We start from the raw sequence: 16,802 nt of genomic DNA on the forward strand, positions 1-16,802 counted from the left end.
TTCCAGGCCCGTAGCGACGACAGCTGCAGACACAGAGCTGCTGGGCCACTTCCTGGGGCAGGGCAGCGAGGACTCTGATCTTCACAGAAACCTCCTTCTGCTCATCTGGTCCTGATCTGCAATGCAGCACAGAAGGGCAGCGATTAGAAGCAGCTCTCTCAACAGGAAACCCGGTCTAAATCCCATAGGAAGAGATCTGGGATACCATCTGGGCCCTCGCCCCCGACCTGAGCAGAGCAGGGGCAGCCGGCGCCAGCTTTTCTTTTCTTTTCTCTCCTCCCAGGAGAGCCCGGAGCAGAGGAACAGTCCGGCCATTGGGGGCGAGCTGGGCTGGGCCAGGAGCCCCCGCGAGCCCCCCTGTGTGCTCAGCACGGCGACAGGGGAGCCAGAAAGGCCCCCAGGAAAAGGGTGCGATGAGAACGAGACAGCAGGGAGGGACGGGGCCAGCGCAGGAGATCACGACACCAGCACAGCGAGACCCAAATCCCTCCGAAAGGAGGAGAAACTCCAGCACCAGCTATTCAGGTGGAAAGTAGCAAAGGTTTAAGAAGGGTCAAACGTTGAGTTAGGCTTCACTTGAATCAGATCCTTCACCTATGCTCTTCTCCCCCCTCTTTGCACACAAACCTACTCCAAAGGTAACTTTATGACATCCTACAGTAGAGCCCAGCTCTGCTGCCGGACGTATTCTAACAAAATACCAGTCTGACCAGGAGCTGCGTGTGCTGTCGTAGCACTAAGGACAGGATGAGAACGGGCTGAGGGGAATGAGAAGTCGACGCAGCTCAGGCACCCATAAACTCAGTATCCCGAAACAGCACCAGCTTCAAAAACAGCCACAGCCTCTTCTGCAGGTGCAGAGAGCACAACCGCGTTCCTCCTTTCAGCTGAGCTCACTCCATGGTGAAGCCCGGTTGAAAGCTCCAGGACCAGGAAAGCTTGTCTTCCTCTTCCAGTCTATGAAAACGAATTGGCTCTGAGAGGCTGAGACACGAGTTAAGATCTTGAAAGGATGCTGACAAGAAACACAGCTCTGTTTATCTGTAGCTAATTATACCTCCTTTGTTCCCACATCCATCCCTTCATATAATTTGTGTCAAGTGGCTCTTTGATGGAAGCTCAAGGCAGAAAATTGTACCAAAAATATTGTTTTACATGTGTTGGACAGAGAAATAAATAAAGCAACAGAAACTCAAGCTGATGCACTATAGAATGCGGCAAGTAACAGTTTCCATAATTTTCTAAGAAAACAAGCAAACAAGCCCCTTCCACCAAGCAGAAAATCTCCTTAGCTGTAGTGTTGTTTAAATAGGTAAATAACACCCCCAAACTCTGGCAAGAAAAATTTCAAATTCGAGTCAAGACGACCTTTCTGCAATTCAGCCCATCTTTAACAGATGCTGCATCGTGCTTATCAGCATTTCTTCTTTGGAGAGAGATTAAAGGACTTAAACCAAGGCCTCTTGTTCTCTTATTTAATGACAGTAAGGAAGAAAACCCAAACCACCCCAGCTTGCCCCGTAAGAACACACTTGCCTTTCCCTAGCCCTTCTTCTCCTGCAGGAAGGGGCTGAGCCAACTTTTCTGCACAGAGATCCAAGCTCTGGCTGCGACGCGGGCCGTGACCACAGCCACGACACGCACTGAGACAAATGGAAAATATTTTCTTGCGGTTCAGCGAGATTCACCCTGCGTCGAGTGAGCATGACGGCGCCCACGCTGACGCCACGGGCTCTCTGCAAAAAGTGCTGCCAGAACGGCTGCTGCTGTGACCCTACCAGCTACCGCACCGGAGTCAAAAAAAAAAAAGAAGAAAAAGAAGAAAACCTCCAGAAAATGCGACCTTGAGAAGCCTCTGATCGCACCGCAGACTCGGTGAGAGGAAGTAGCAAGGGGGATGAGGAGGGATGTCTGAGCAAGGAGCTCTGGTTACCCAGAGCTGTGTCACAGCCTGGCCACATCCTGCAGCTCGGTGCGGAAGCGCCGGGGCAGCGCCCACCCCGCCGTGCCCCAAAGGCGCCGATCGCCCCGCGCCAGCAATGTGGACAGCAGGTGCTGAGTCTGCAGCTACTTCCAGCAGGAAATCGGTCCCAGAGAAGCACTTGCACGCGATGATATCCTTACACTGGAGGTGGAGAAAGAAATATCCTTTAAACAAGCAGGCAGTAAAGATGGAGGAGCACTGCCCTTCATACAGCTCTCTGGAGGACTGGCAACATCCTCGGTGTGGTACAACAACTCTGTTCCTACTTGTTTAGGAACTGTCTTAAGAATTCCAGTGGTTCCCCTGGCATCTGTGCTGGGCCCTGCAGCCACAGCCTGACCCGGGCTTGGAAAACCCGTCCCTGTCCGGTGAAAGGGAGGGTGGGTTGAAACCGAATAGCAAAGCTGTAGAGTTTAAAACAAACAGACAAACAAAAAAAAACCCTGCACATGTCAAGAAGCAAACATAGACCATTTTAGACCATTTTAGACCATTTTCCAGAAGAAATGATCATTTGCACAGGGTGAAGAGAATTTTAATACGGCTTATTTGGTATCAAGGCAGTGTCTGCCCTACAAACAACTTCCTCTTCCTAAGAGACATCATTCTTGAGAGCTGCGGAGCTCGACACAGCAGCAATCATCTTGCAGACGATTCAGCATCTGTCTGAAGGCATTAGCAAAACTAGTAGCTAAGACTTCAGGCAGATTCAGCATATTTAATTACGGTTTTTGAGTGCAACTGAACTAAATGAAGCATTTGGCACTAGAAAAAAAGAAAGAAAGAAAAGACAGACCAAAAGCATCACTGACATTGCTTGAAGATGATATCACATGTACAACACCTTCTTCCACAGGCAGGAGTCATTGCTCTGGCAGCGCTAGAACACTGTCTTTATGAAGAGGAGAAAGGAAACATTACAAACAATTAGGACGTGGGACATGCAAAGCACCTGAGTGGGATTTGCGAGCTTCAAAGACGAGGAAAAAAAATCCCAACACACGAACAAACCTGCAGTACATTTTGTTTCCTCCTCTCTTCCAGCCAGCCAAGATTACGGTGGACGTCACCGGTGCAAGCGGACCTTGGCCATCCCTCCCACGAGATCACAGAGCCGCCGCCAAGCCCTGCACCGTGGCAGGCTGACGGGAGCAAAACCACCCCGGCCTCCCCGGAGGAGCGGCGCTGCCGCTGCTTGCAGGGACTGCAGGGACGGGGCTGGGCGCTGCGCGTGGCTCCCCTGGCTGCCGCGGCCGCACAGCGCGGGGCCGGAGGCCTGGCCCCCACCTCCCTTCCCAACCGGCTTTTATCCCCTTACCCTGCTCCTACAGCTCCAGCCCTAATGCCCATTTCTGCCGATGGCGACCCAGGGCAGCGCCCTTCGTTCCTTCTGCCATCCCTCCTCCCCCGCCGCTAGCAGCGGATCACACAGTGCTGCCTCATTTTAAAGGCTCGGGGCAGAGGGAGCCCAGGCGTTACTTACCCGGCTCTCCTTGCTTTCACACGCAGCTCAGAGCGGGCACAAAAAAAGGAAAGAGCAGCCTCCGCCGCAGCCCCCGGAGGCGGCCTCCCTCGCACGCTGGCCTCCCAGCCGTGCCGCTGCCCCCGCTGCGGCCCCGCGGGACGCTCCGCACGCGGCCCCCCACCCGCGAGCAGGGTCCCACGGCGGCTCCATCGCCTCCGAGCGCGCCTCGCGCTCCCCTCCGCCGCTAACAGCCTGCAGAGGCGCGTCGGGAAGCTCCTACCTTCGTTCTTAGCCTCCTGCAATCGCTCTGCTCGTCTCTGCAACTCCTGCGAGCGCTTGCAGGCTCCGAGGCAGAGCTTCCTCCTTTTTGAAAGAGAGAAAAGTTGGGTTTCACGCTGCCGGCGGGGAGGGGCGAGGCTCGCGGCCACTTCCCTCCCAGTGACCCCAGCTCCAGGCAGCTCACATCCTGCTGCGTGCTCACAAGAGAGCCCTCGAGTAAATCCCAGCGAGCAACGCATTTCTCAAAAATAATCCATTCCTCGAATTTCCTTTTACGGAAGCCACGCTGCTGTCCCGCAAGATGACACCAAGTGGTATCGATGCTAAACATTTACACAAAATCCTGCCAAAAGTCCCTTCGGGGGCAGCTTATAACTGCAGCCCTTCGGTGGCGAGCCCGTGCCCATCACCCCCCTCTCTGCAGCCCCCCCAAAAGCGCGAGGTAAGCAGGGAGCAGGGCCCCCCACACTCGCAGCTCACGCAGAGCTTCCAACGCAGCACACCAACTCGCGTGCCAGTTCAACAAAACAGCCACGGCACACGAGACATATCGAACACTTCGAGGCAAGACTGAATTTACGGGGCGTGCCAGAGCAGCGAAGCTAGCAAGGCGGCCTCAGGGACCTTAAACAAAAAAGCAAAGACACACACGCACATGGTTTTCATAACTTCCCCCCACACACTTTCACAAATACCTTCCCACAGCCATTCTGCTCAGTTTCTCGGTAAAAGATGATCCTGGGTTTCTATGATCAAAGGAGAGATTTTAATACGGAGAACGAGGATCGGGCCAATTACGGCCAGCGGGGCTGGACAGGCACCAATGACGGCAAGTTTCTGTGCCTCTAAAGCGAGTCTGGCAACAAGCACGACAGCTTACCCTCACCGGACAAGGCTTGCAGCTGCCCTTTTGAACAATTTTACACCACAAGGACCAAAAGGTATGCCCCTGTGCTTACCTTGGTTGCGGGCAGGAGGGCGAAGCACGACGAGGACTATTTGGGGCAGAACACGAGGGTTTAGGCTCACGGCAGGCACGTCCGACCATTCATAACTCCTGCGAGACGGCGCTTCCACGTAGGCCGGCTTCCTGTCTGGCACGGCGGCCTTGTGGCTGGCCGAGGCAGCTGCCAATGTTTTTCCCCAATGCTAATCACCCCCCTCCGTACGCTCCGTAACGCTGCCCCTGACGGCGTGGAGCTGCGCGCTCCCCAGCCGAGGAGACTCGTGTTGTTATTCGGAAAAGCCAAAATGGAAACGGCGCTCCGGAGAGCTGAGCGGAGCCAGGCCAGAGCAGCGCTTCTCCTCTGCAAGGAAACTAAAGGCTGCTACATGAGGAGAGCCGAGAAGCTGCCCTGCACGTTTCCTTTTTCTTCCCATTTTCTCTCTGCTCGCTGCTGCCAACAGGGGCCAGGAGCTGCTTGGAAGGAGAGGGAGCACAGGGCAGCGCTGGCGCAGCCGCATCGATAACCCCAGACTGGGTCGTGCACAAGCAACAAGTTCCCTCTGCTGCTCAGCAGGAAAATATCCAAATTTTCCTTCTGGAAACTGGTTTAATAGCGGCCTTAACAACAAATGGAACGGGGCCACTTAGAAACGCACATTTCAGATGTTAGATTCCCAAGGCTTAGACAAACAAAGAGCCCTTTATGCCCCACAACAAAGTCAGTTTTAAGAAAGTCCTGCTGGTCGCCAGCCACCCCCATGCCCCGCAACTTAAAGCTGCTGCACAATTTGGGAACCCCAAGTAAAAACCACACAAAGACCCCATCTCCCAGGTACTTCCCGGAGCCAGGCTTGCTCGGGGGCAGGACAGTCTCTTTGCACAACTTTAAGCCACGCAAATGTGGAGCCGAGCAGCATTTGCAAGTAGGTAAGAAAAGGAAATAGTATAAAAAGCACGAGAAACGTTATGGTTGGCTTTCACTGGTATCTTCCTTTTCTCCTTACAGGCTATGCATTTGGCCTATTTTACCCTCCAGTTAGTTGATAAAATAAAGGGGAAATCCCTGCTCGCGGGGCTGAGCAGCCAGAGGTGCGTTTTGGCCGCCACGCGCAGGATGCAGGAGCAGGAGGCCAGCATCAGCTGCTCAACTCGGGGCTTGGGATGCTCCAGCCCACGCAGACACAGCGGTGACAACAGGAGGGACAGCGTGGGCTTTGTGTGACGGGCTCGCATCACAGGCAAACGCTCACGGAAGGAGCAGGGCCTGGAGGACGGCTTCTGGCGGGGCAGAGGGAGGGCTGCATCGCCCCGAACTTCGCCTGGGAGAGGTCAGAGGCTCCAGCACCGCCTGTCCCCACCCGGCCAGCAGCCGCAGATGGTTAAAGAGCCACACGAGAAAGTCAGCTTCTAAGGTCACCCCTTCTACTTTCCCTTCCCCAGCAGGGTCAGAGAACAGATTCTGCGCTTTAAAATCTTCACTTAAAAGCCTAGGAATGACCACAGCGCAACAGGAACGTCCGTTAGAGCCTACATAATTACCGATTTGGGGCCAATTTTCCTGCCTCTTACGTGCCATCTGTATCTATTGCAATGTCAGAGGCACGGCTGTGTTGGAAGGCTTCCACGGGTTGCACTTACACAGCTTCGGCCAGATCACGGCTGCGTGTGGAGGCAGAGCTCATCTGCTGCTGGCTCCGCAGATGCTGCCTTGAGCCGACAAGCTGGGTCACGACTCCAGGAGACAGGTTAACTGCACAGACAAATATTTCTAGGATAAACCATACTCCGTGGGTGGCTGACGGCACGCTCAGAGCAGCTCTTTTCAAGGTCTGCAGGGCTGTATTTTGAAGGCGGCTCGTTCGGGAACACCTTTTGCTGCCCTTCAGCCCAGTTCTGCCCCTCACCAGGGGACTCGTAAGGGGCAGTGTGGTATTTATCGAGTCCAAGCTGTGAACTACACATTTCTTCCTGCTTTCACGGGTTCCACATGATCATCCTCACTGAGCAGGGGCATTTTTGAACCAGCAGCGGTTTCCTCTAACTTCAGGATCTGCCCAGGCAGCAGGGATGGCTGATTTGGAGCGCGAATCCTGCCTTCGGGAGGTGTCCCCCAGGGAAGGGGCCGGGGCACGAGCTGGCCGCACGGCCAGGGCCAGTCCCACGGACAGTGCCGCTTCTCCCCACGTTAGCATTATGCTTTTAAAAGAAAGCCGTATTGTTTCCTGCTGAAAGCGGGTGCCCACGAGGCCTGCTCCTCTCCTCCACGAGGAGATGTGGCAGCGGCCCAGAACACTAACGTGTCTCCAGGCAGCAAAGGCAAGGAACAAGCCCCCTGATGTGGAGCTAGAGATCACCTCAAGACAAACCACATCATAAGACCTCCTACATACAGTGAGGAGGAAAAAAGAAAAAAAAGGCCCAGACAGAAACCCCAACGTAAGCCTGCAGTTGAGATCAAGAACAATTACAGTGGCTTTCAGCTTAGTAACGGGTCTTACTCAGCTTCTGCTTCCAACTGGAGCACGTATCGGATGGCTCCAGCTCATTTTCTGTTCCCCAGAAGCCAGAGCAGAGGCACACAGCCAGGGCCATCATTCACCCAAATCCAGCCCCTCACTGGGCTGGGAGCTGGGATCTCCTGCAGCCACTGCATGGGTGCTGGCGGCAGGGAGCAGAGGGCGGGCTCCCGACCAGCCTCACGCTGCCCTGCAAGGAGGTCTGCGCTGCCACGGGGTGGGAGGACAGCCATGCAGTCCCCAAGAGGATGGGGGCAAACACCAAGCACGGTCACCGCGGGACAGTTCAGCCCAGCAGCACTCGAGCCCCGGCTGTGCAGGGCCAGCAGCACAAAGGGACACCCATCAGCATCGCCATCTTCACCTCTTCTCGGAGAGACTAAATAATGACAAAGCGTCTACTGACTCCATCTAGACTTCTACAAGAAGTCAAAGCCACCACAGTTGGACGTATGTGCATGCTTACAAAGGTTTTCTTACGGCCTTTATTGTCCTCGTTTCCCCCCCAGGGGGGTTGTTGGGCTCCCTCCCCTCTGCTCCCCGTGCACTTGGTGTTCTCGGAGCAGCAATTCACCCAGGAGCCCTCCATCATTTCATCATGAGCTGAGCAGCACTTTCAGCGCAGCATCAGCTCCAGAGGGAGCAAGAAGCAGAGCAAGACAGGAGTCGCAGACAACGCTGCCTCCGAGGGGCATCTGGAGAAGGGCAGACGAACTTGCAGCCTAAGGTGCATTCTTCATTGGAAGCATTAGCTGGATATTACGTATTTCTAAAGATAATCTCCTAAACCTCCAGCAAAGCTGGTTATGGATCCACTTAGAGCAGCATTTATGGCTCAAGTATCACAAAATACCTTCCTGCCTTACAAGAAATTAAAACTCAGAAGTTGAAGGCAATTCTTCTCCCAGATCTGAACTCTTGTGGCCAGGACGGGTTAGGTTTTGCAATCTCCTCTCTGACCCCACATGCTTTCACTGCTGACAAGGGAAACATTTTTCCTTTGTGTACTGCGGCCATAGAGATCTCTGGCCCACGTACAGAGAAGCATTAGTTACAAAACACCGTTACGTCAACCGCCACAAAGAGCTAATCGTGCCACTTTGGTCTGGGTGGCACTTCACATCCCATCAATGGAAGGGCCACGTTACAGCCAAACGTGGCCACAAAAGCATCTGGCAAGCAGCTCCGTGACAGAGGCCAGCTAAGCCACAAGGGAGGACTTTGCTCGAGATGACGAACACGCTTCAAGCTCGCCGAGCCCCGGCTGAAGGGACAGGAGAGCCCAATGTCCGTTCTGACTACGGCACAGTCAACCGTGCAACCTCAACAGGTCCCGAGAGAACACCAGACCCTAAAAGTGAGCCAGGCATAGGGAAACTGCTCCCTGCTCAGCGTCTGGGCCCAGATCTCCTGTGCAAAGCAGGAGCATCAGTTTCTGCTTCCCCGCCACCAACCTGGCGTGAACTCCCAGCACTCCTCTCCTCCCTTTCTGGAATTTAAAGAGGTTCTGAGCCTGCTCGCCCTCCTGACCAAGTCAGCTTTGCAGGGACGTGACTAAGACAGAAACTGAATCTAAGACACGGAATACAGGATCCAAGAAACGACGAGAGATAAATGCAGAGCTGGATGTGAGCCCAAAGCTCTGCAAAAGAAGCAGAGTGCAAGGACAAAGCACTGGGGACTGCGATAAACAGGTGGCTGGGGAAACTTTGCATCTCCTAGCAAAAAAAAACAACTGCCCTGCGACTTAGCAGAACAATTCCAGACTGGAAAGGGTTTTAAACAAAGGGATAGAAATGAAGGACGTGTGGCCGCTCTTCAGGTCAGAAGGGGACCCTGCCTCTCGCTAGCACGGGGAGGCTTTCCCAACCACCTGCGACAGGCGCCGGACAACTTCCCAGCCCTCCCCGCCCCGAGGGCTTCCTGCCCTGTCCTTTTCATCCCTCCTGGCGCGCACACCGGATTTCTTTTAGACCGCGACAGGGGAGATTTAGGTCGGAAATTAGGAGGAAGTTTTTCACTCAGAGGACGGCAAGGCCCTGGCACGGGTTGCCCAGGGAGGTTGTGGACGCCCCATCCCTGGAGGCGTTCAAGGCCAGGCTGGATGCGGCTCCAGTGGGTGGCCACCCCGCCCAGAGCAGGGGGGTTGCAACTGGGAGATCTTCGAGGTCCTTTCCAACCCGGGCCATTCTACGAGTCTGTGACATGATCCTGGGAAGGAGCTCGGGCTGATGCGCTGCAGGTGAGCCCTGCCGGGGCCTGGCTCCTGCGGCCCCCCCTCAGCTGAGGCGCCGGGGCTGGAGGGGGGGAGGACCGGGAGGGAAGGAAGGAAGGGCCGGGGGGAAGGAAAGAAGGAAGGGAGGAAGGAAGGACTGCGGGGAAGGAAGGGCCGGGGGGCGGCAGGGCGGACCGGGGGACCCTCACCAGCAGCCCCCCGAGCCCCAGGGCCGGCCGGGAGGCCACGAGGCCGCCTCTTCCACGCGAGAAAATAATACAACAAACTCAAACCAGCTAAAATCGTTAGCGGAGAGCTGCAGGGGGCTCAGCGCGGCCCCGGGGACCCCCGGGCGGGGCCGGGAACCCCCTGGCGGGGCTGGGGACCCCCCTTTCCCCGGTGCTCCCCCCCCGGCCCTCCCCCAGCCCCCCCCGCACCTGGCCGGCCGCAGTTAGTCCGTGGCGGCGCGGAGGCGGCGCCCCTCGTGTGGCCGCAGCGCAGCTCCTCGCGCTCCTCCTCCGCGCGCCCCGACCCCGCTCCGCCGGCGGCTGCCGGCGCTACTTCCTCTTAAAGGGGCCGCCCCCCGGCGCGGCGGGGAGTGGCCGGGGAATAGGCCAGCTGCGTTTCGTTTTCTTTTTGTTTTTGTCTCGTTTTATGGGATGGAAACCCTGCTGGGGGTGAACCACTGCCGCTGTTAATGACCCTTCCAGCTTTTATTATCCTTTTTTCCTTTTTATCCTATTATCCTTTTTTTAATCTTGCCTTTTTTTAATTTATTTATTTATTTATTAATCTACCTGTTTAAACTTGTGAGCAGAGGAACCGTTCCCACCTCTGCTACGCCTGGAAGCTGGAAAGCGGCAGCAGCCCAGCTGCAATTCCCAGAGGAAATTCCCAAACCTCCATCGCCCCGAACTTCCCCCCTGAGCACTGCAGCCCCAGCCCAGTCCCGCAGGGGCCGGGGTCTGACTGGGGCCAGCCCTGGCTCCCCAAACCCTTAAATCCCCTCCTGCAGCCCGGGTTTGGCCCTACGAGGTTTTAGGGGCTCAACTCCCCCCCTTTTTGTATCAGGATTGGCAAGCGGCCCCTCAGGGCTGCAAGGCGCTCACCTAACAGAGGGCACCTGCCCCCGAACCGCCTCAGCACCGGTGGTTTTTTGGCAACAGAACACGGCTGGAGGGTGCTGGGTGGAAGGGTCGCTCCCTGGTGAGCCTGAGGTGCCCACCCTTTGCCCCACCTGGAGATTAAACAGCACCCGAAGCTGAAGCAAAGCCCTCCAGTACCTGAGATTTGGGACACTAACGCCATTAAAGTTCACGACAAGGGAGCACAGCATGCCCGGGGCTTGGCCCAGTCCCTCAACACACTGCAGAATTTATGCAGCACTGTTCAGATCTTTTTATTTATTTACTTTTCCCTCTCCCTGAATTAGGATTAAGCCACAGCAGGTGGGGGGAATTCCTGCTATGGCTGCGAGCACATCCAAGCCAAGACAATACTTCTTTAGTGATGCTTAAACGAGCCTCGCATGCAGCCCCTGCCCTTCCTCCTGCTCCCAGGCCGCCACCATTTCCTATCACATGAAATATCCTCGCTCGAGGGATTTCCTCTCACCCCTGCTTGTGCCTTGAAAGTTAATTCAGGGAACTCTCGAGCAGCCTGTGAGGAAAACAGGTTGTTGTGGTTCCCTGCACCGTTCTGAGCCGTTTCGTCCACTCGCCTTCCCTTCGAGGAGGTGTGGCAGGAGCCTGGATTCCCCGGCAGCAGAAGGGGTTCTCTATTCCCCTTGGCATTCATCCGCCCAGGCCTCGCAGCCCTGCTTGGCCAGCACAGAGCTCAGAGCATCACCTCAGCTGAGCTTTGCCAGTGCTTATCGGGGACAGCTCTGATGTAATTCACACTTCTTTGTAATTAGCAAAAGCCGGTTATTCTTAGAAACCTTAATGGATTAAATTAGAGATGATATTGATGGAATGAGATGTTGACACAGCAAGCTAATGACATCCTGCTGCTAAACCATCTCCGAGGTGAAGCTGAGTCACGTGTAGAAAGCAGGGTGAAGCAAGCAGCACTCGCTGGCACCTGGCTCAGCCCCAGCCCCATTTCAGCCCAGGGCCAGATCCAGACCATGAGAAAGCTCCATCGGAGTCCCAGGCAGCCACAGGCATGTGGTGTCACCCTCACAGGATTTCTCATATTTCTTCCAGCCTGCAGTCCCCTCCAGGGGACTGCAGCCCATGCTAAGCATCCTGCTGAGCACCTTGGTGAAATTACTTATTAAATTATTCATTAAAAAACAAGGAGTCTGGCTGCAGAGCGCAGCACATGACAAAAGCTCACCCTGTTTGGTTCTGCAGTAGAAATGCTGGTTCCTGGAGTCCGGGAAAGGTTTTCCTCATTTCTTAACACGGTTATCATCTGCGTGGTGTGACAGAAAAGCAGGCTGAGGTGCTCTTTAAACACTGGCAAGGCTCAGAAATCAGAAGCAAAATTTAAAAGTACCAACATTTAAACCAATGTTCACAATTTCTAGAAGAAAAGCAGTCTATGACCTACAGCTGTCTGCCTGAACAGGAAAATGTCATCCCCAAAATAACATTTACCACCTGATTGACTTGACGAATTGAAAACAGGATTCACTTTTACTTTCTCAGCCATGGATAAACTCCCTGGCAGTGCAGTCAGGGTGTAGGAGTTGGATGGGATGTTGCAAGCAAATCCCTGCCCTGCAGGGAAGAGACAACAGTTCAGTTTCTCAGTCCGGTTCAGTTTGGTTTTCGGTGGCACAGCCTCCTCTGGGATTGGGTTTTCTGTGCCCTTGTCACAGCAAAAGGGGAACAGAGAAGTGCAGAGCTAAGGGTTGAGCTCAGAAAATCCCCAGGTCTGTCTGGTTTTCACAGAGCAGGTGCTGTGGCAAAAGGTCAGGGGAAGGGTTGGGTCTGGCCATGAGCAAAAGGGAGAGAGGAAAGCTTTTTCCCTTGATTTTTGAGGGCAGCAGTGGTGAAAGAGGAGCAAGGACAGGACAAGACTTGAGGCCTCAGCCACAGCAGCAAGATGTTGGCACAGATGACAGCACCTGGACAAGAAGGAGATCTCCAGCCCCTCCGCAAGGCTGGTACGGGGTTGTACTGGAATGGAGAATGTGCAGAAGGCACAGCCGCCCTTGCAGGCTTTCATTCTTCCAGAACAGTTCTCATTTTCCATCCCCCCCCATCCCCCTTTTTTTAGGGCCAAAAGTGGAAGAGATGTTTCTGCACTCTCATGCTTTGCTCTTAGCTCGGTTCAACTCTTGCTTGGTCAGGGACAGGTTGCTAGCAGTGATGTGGTCACAGGGGCAGCACATAGTTGAAGTTTCAAATAAGAAGGAGAAGTAGCAGAAAACACAGCTGTCAGTTCAAAGGGAAGTTTTTACAAACATTAGAATGAAGGAAGTCAGAGGCAGGCGGTAAGTCCCTGTGAAGCCTAAAACCAAGCTGTGCTAAAAGCACAGCAGTTAGCCAAAACCCACAGCCTGTAGGTGGATGGTGGGGAGAGCTCACTCGGGTCCTGCACTTAGAGCATTGTTCTACACTTCTGCCCTTTTGCAAGCAAAACCAGGGGGATCTCAGTGCTCTCTGAAATAAGGTGCAGTTCCAGGTGCCCCCAATTCTGCCCCAAACTGGCAGCCCTGACCCACAGCTCATTTCCTATCATTGTTCTTGCAGAGATGCACACAGCACCGGGCTGTGAGCAGGGCCTCCTGCGGCTCAGAGGTCAGCGCAGAGCCGCTGATCCCACGCTCTGCGTCCAACAGCCGCAGGTACAGGATCGCTGCTCCTCAGGGGAGGAGCCGGGGCAGCTGCTCCAGCAGCATTTGCACAGCTCCAGACAGCACAGTTGCGAAGGGACATGAACCTCCAAGGAATAGGTGCTGCTCCATCCAAGACATGGCATGAAGCAGCTGCAACTGCAAGCCTGGAGGCTTGGAGTGTGCCACTCTTTCTCTGGAAGGATGGTGCTGAGCACCGTTTCTTTTACATACTCGTTCATAGCGTAGTGTGCAAAACCACACTTAGATAAGGACTGATTTTCTCTGTCCAGTTGCTCCATGTAAATGATGTAAATGACCAGATGTAAATGCAGAGAGCAGGACAGAACCCTGCCTTGCTGTTTAAAGCCAGCAGTGCACAGCACCAGGTTCACTGGAAGCTCCAGCACTGTCCAGTTAAGGTCCTGCGCCTCATTAAATACTTGACATTTGCTCCAAGTGGTTCCTGTTGTTTTGTTGTTGTTGTTTTTCTCCATGCAGACCCTCTCATTTGCAAAGAGACTGATGTTTACTGTTGTTTTCATCCTGTCAGATTTGTGCAGTTTCACAAGGCAGCACAGCAAGCAGGCAGCCTCCCTGCAGGCCAACCTGGGAATACAATGTAGGGCTCACAGTGCACGCAGAAAGCAAATGACTTGGTGCTTCCTTCTGCAGCAGGAGCTTATCTCCAGGTAATAAGGCCAACAAGTTAATGCAAGCAATGGGTTTTTCTCAGTGCAGAGCTGGAAGCTCCCAGCTAAATATGTCAGCTCAGTTTAAAATACAAGAGATAAAGAACAGCACCATTCCAGTTTATCACATTGGAGATCCCTTTTCTGCTAGTGCACTTCATGCCTTAGAGCTGTTGCTGCCGGGGGAGCAGGTGTGTGACCAGCACCTGACAGGCATATCAGGGAGACAGCTGGCAGGACTCTCCTCACTGCTGCACACCTCTCCCCAGCTGATAAAAAACAAAAACACACCACCCCATACAATTCTCACATCTTTCAGAACGAGATTCCCCTTACCTACCCCAAAGACACAAACCACAAACACTCAGAGTTGGGGTACGTCCAGGTCAAATAATGCTTGCACAACCCTTTCCCTTGATAAGCATACAGCACTTGCGTGTTGTACTTGCGTGCGTACTTCACAGTGGATAAATATGAAAAAAATCAATTCCAGAGTTGACCTGTATTATAGTGATGGGCACAACAGCCTACTGATAAAATGTTTTTGGGTCCATACAATCTTGTCTTATAAAATGACTATTTACGAAGCCAAAAATTTAACTTTGTTTTGAAAGTTTATTGGATCATCTTGACACAAAATCATTACAGCAGCTTGTGGTATGTTTTCTTTTTCTTTTTTTTTTTTAAGGGAATGTTCATAGCAAATAAATTTGTGAATGTAACACATCATACAGTTTCAAAATTCTAGAATCACTGCACAGGATTCCGTAAGAGAAGATTCTACATGCTAAAGTGACAGTTTCCATCCATGAATTAAAAAAACACTAATTGAGGAACATTATCCTTTAAGACAATTTTAATATGTTCAGTTTCTAATACACAAACTGGCTAACCAAGGGAGGTTGACCAATACCAAAGACTAACACTTCACCAGCAGTGAAGCCTGCTGCAAATGAATTCCTGCAGCACACAAGTGCTGTCAGAATACAAAGCTGGTCCTAGCAATAAAACCACAGTAGAGCCTTTTCAAGGATACCCTAATACGGGAAGAGTGTAAAGAGCACAATACACACTTAAAGTACAAGACGTTAACCCTAAGGATAAGAGTGACACTTTATCCTGCTCCCTACATAGGGTTTTAGTTCAGTTCCACTGGGCATTGCTGACTCCTGTTGGGGTGGTGCTGGGGAAGGGCAGACAAACCCAACTCCTCCCTGGGGGCCTCTTGGTAATAGCAACCAATAGTTTTTGGCTTGTGCCTCAAAGCAAAACCGTTCAAGCACGTTCTCCTTGCTGGGTATGGAACAGCAAGTAAAAGAACTGAAAAAACAATTTTTGAGAAGGACATTGATTAAGCACATCTGCAAAGGACAGAACAACATCCCTTTCCAGTCAGTGATTCCACAAGATTTAGTGCAGAATGGGCTTCACTCCGTAGACCCTTCCGTTCTTCCCTTGGAAGTAACCTCTAACAGACCTGCGCCGCTCCTCACCAAGCCCTCCCCTCCTGCCACCCAGGCAAGGACATTCTGTTGCAGGAACCCAGCTACACTTGTGCTGCTATATTTGTTTCCACTGCTGTGGAGGCAGGGCCAGATGATGCTACAGAGACCGATGAGACAGCACAGTGTTGCTGATCTCACAGCACAGAGGAAGGAAACAGGGCTGTATCTGCAAACTGTTTGGAGTACAAGGGATTATATGTGGGTATTTCTCTAACCTGATATTGGTCAACCTCAGCTGGTGAGCAAAATGATACAAAAGCAGGACCAGACCCCTTTGGATTTCCAGTTTCTTGCTACACCTTAACTTTTCAGGAATGTGAAATTGAAGTGGACTCAAAACGCATCAGCAGAGACTGCTCAGAGGTGAGAGGCAGGAGAGACTCCATTTGCAGGGACAGTCAACAGGAGCAGATACCAAACAGTAACACTTTCAGCCTGTGTTTTATGCACTCACTCTCTACTCTTTCAATTGTCACTAAAAGAAGGTTAAGGCTCAAGGCAACTACTATAAACAGAAACTCAAACACCCCAGTTCCAACAGGGCTCATTTGGATTAGCTCTAGGAGACAGAGGATGTTTATATGCTGATCACAACGGATCTTGAAATAATAATAATAATAAATCACATTTATGAAAAAAAAAGGCCTTCAGGTCCAGCACCAGCCTCTGCTAGAAATATACATCAACTACGGCAGCCCTGAAGACACTCCATGGCTAAGGATCAAATCAAACTTCCCTGGCAATAAGCACAAGCAACAGACTCTGTGCTACTGTCAATAAAATTCTGCTTAGTCCACCATCCCATGCAGATGGCAAGGGTTACAGGATCATCATGAACTGCTGAATAAATAGCGCCCCTCCCTCCCTCCTCCAGTCATGTCACCAGGATCTCTTTGGGCTAGAAAGGGTTAACACCACAGTTTGTAAAAAGTTTTGAAATAAAAAGGTAACATACAGCCTTAAAATGTCTAAACTGCAAACAATGGTGGAGTTAACTGAAAAGCACGTGCCCCAGGATAGTACATGCGTACGAGGGAGAAATTTAACACTTGGGTCTGCTTGTCTTTACACATTAGGTGTGTTTCTTGCAGTTGGAGTATTTTATAAGGAATATTCAGCACTTGGACAATGTCTCTTTCATCTCATCCAACAAGTTGCTAAGCAGGGTAGAATCACTACATTTCCCATCTATGGATACAGAGTTCTCTCCCTTGGAAAGAAAAAGAAAAAAAATCCATTAGCTCCTCTTCTAAGCACAGACAATTTTCTTCCCAGCCTAACTTACACACCAGCAACAGCCAGTGGAGCCTGCACAGGAACAAAGCAGGCTTAGATGAGCAGTCAGATCAGGGAAGCCGTGTTAGTGCTGCTGCTACCCACCAGGTACATGCTGGGCAACAGGAAGCCCCCTGG

The 16,802-nt window shown here is 52.6% G+C and overlaps 1 protein-coding gene and 1 long non-coding RNA gene across 2 annotated transcripts in view; one reads left to right on the top strand and one right to left on the bottom strand.

Moving 5' to 3' along the window:
• Positions 1-3: 3 nt before the first annotated feature.
• Positions 4-16,802, bottom strand: part of AP3D1 (adaptor related protein complex 3 subunit delta 1) — a 58,783-nt gene continuing 41,984 nt past the window's right edge. Inside the window, exons 32-33 of the mRNA XM_040537931.1 lie at positions 9,843-16,599; positions 4-116 (exon numbers count right to left, since the gene is read on the bottom strand). Of these exons, the coding sequence (XP_040393865.1) occupies positions 16,504-16,599 (96 nt within the window). The 3' untranslated portion in view covers positions 4-116; positions 9,843-16,503. The remainder of the gene's footprint in view (positions 117-9,842; positions 16,600-16,802) is intronic.
• On the top strand, positions 5,215-13,646 carry LOC121060278. Its single transcript, XR_005814767.1, has 2 exons — positions 5,215-9,432; positions 13,110-13,646. It is a non-coding gene; the product is annotated as an uncharacterized LOC121060278 (long non-coding RNA).

The sequence above is a fragment of the Cygnus olor genome, chromosome 26 (assembly GCF_009769625.2).
Source record: "Cygnus olor isolate bCygOlo1 chromosome 26, bCygOlo1.pri.v2, whole genome shotgun sequence".
NCBI classification, from domain to species: domain Eukaryota; kingdom Metazoa; phylum Chordata; class Aves; order Anseriformes; family Anatidae; genus Cygnus; species Cygnus olor.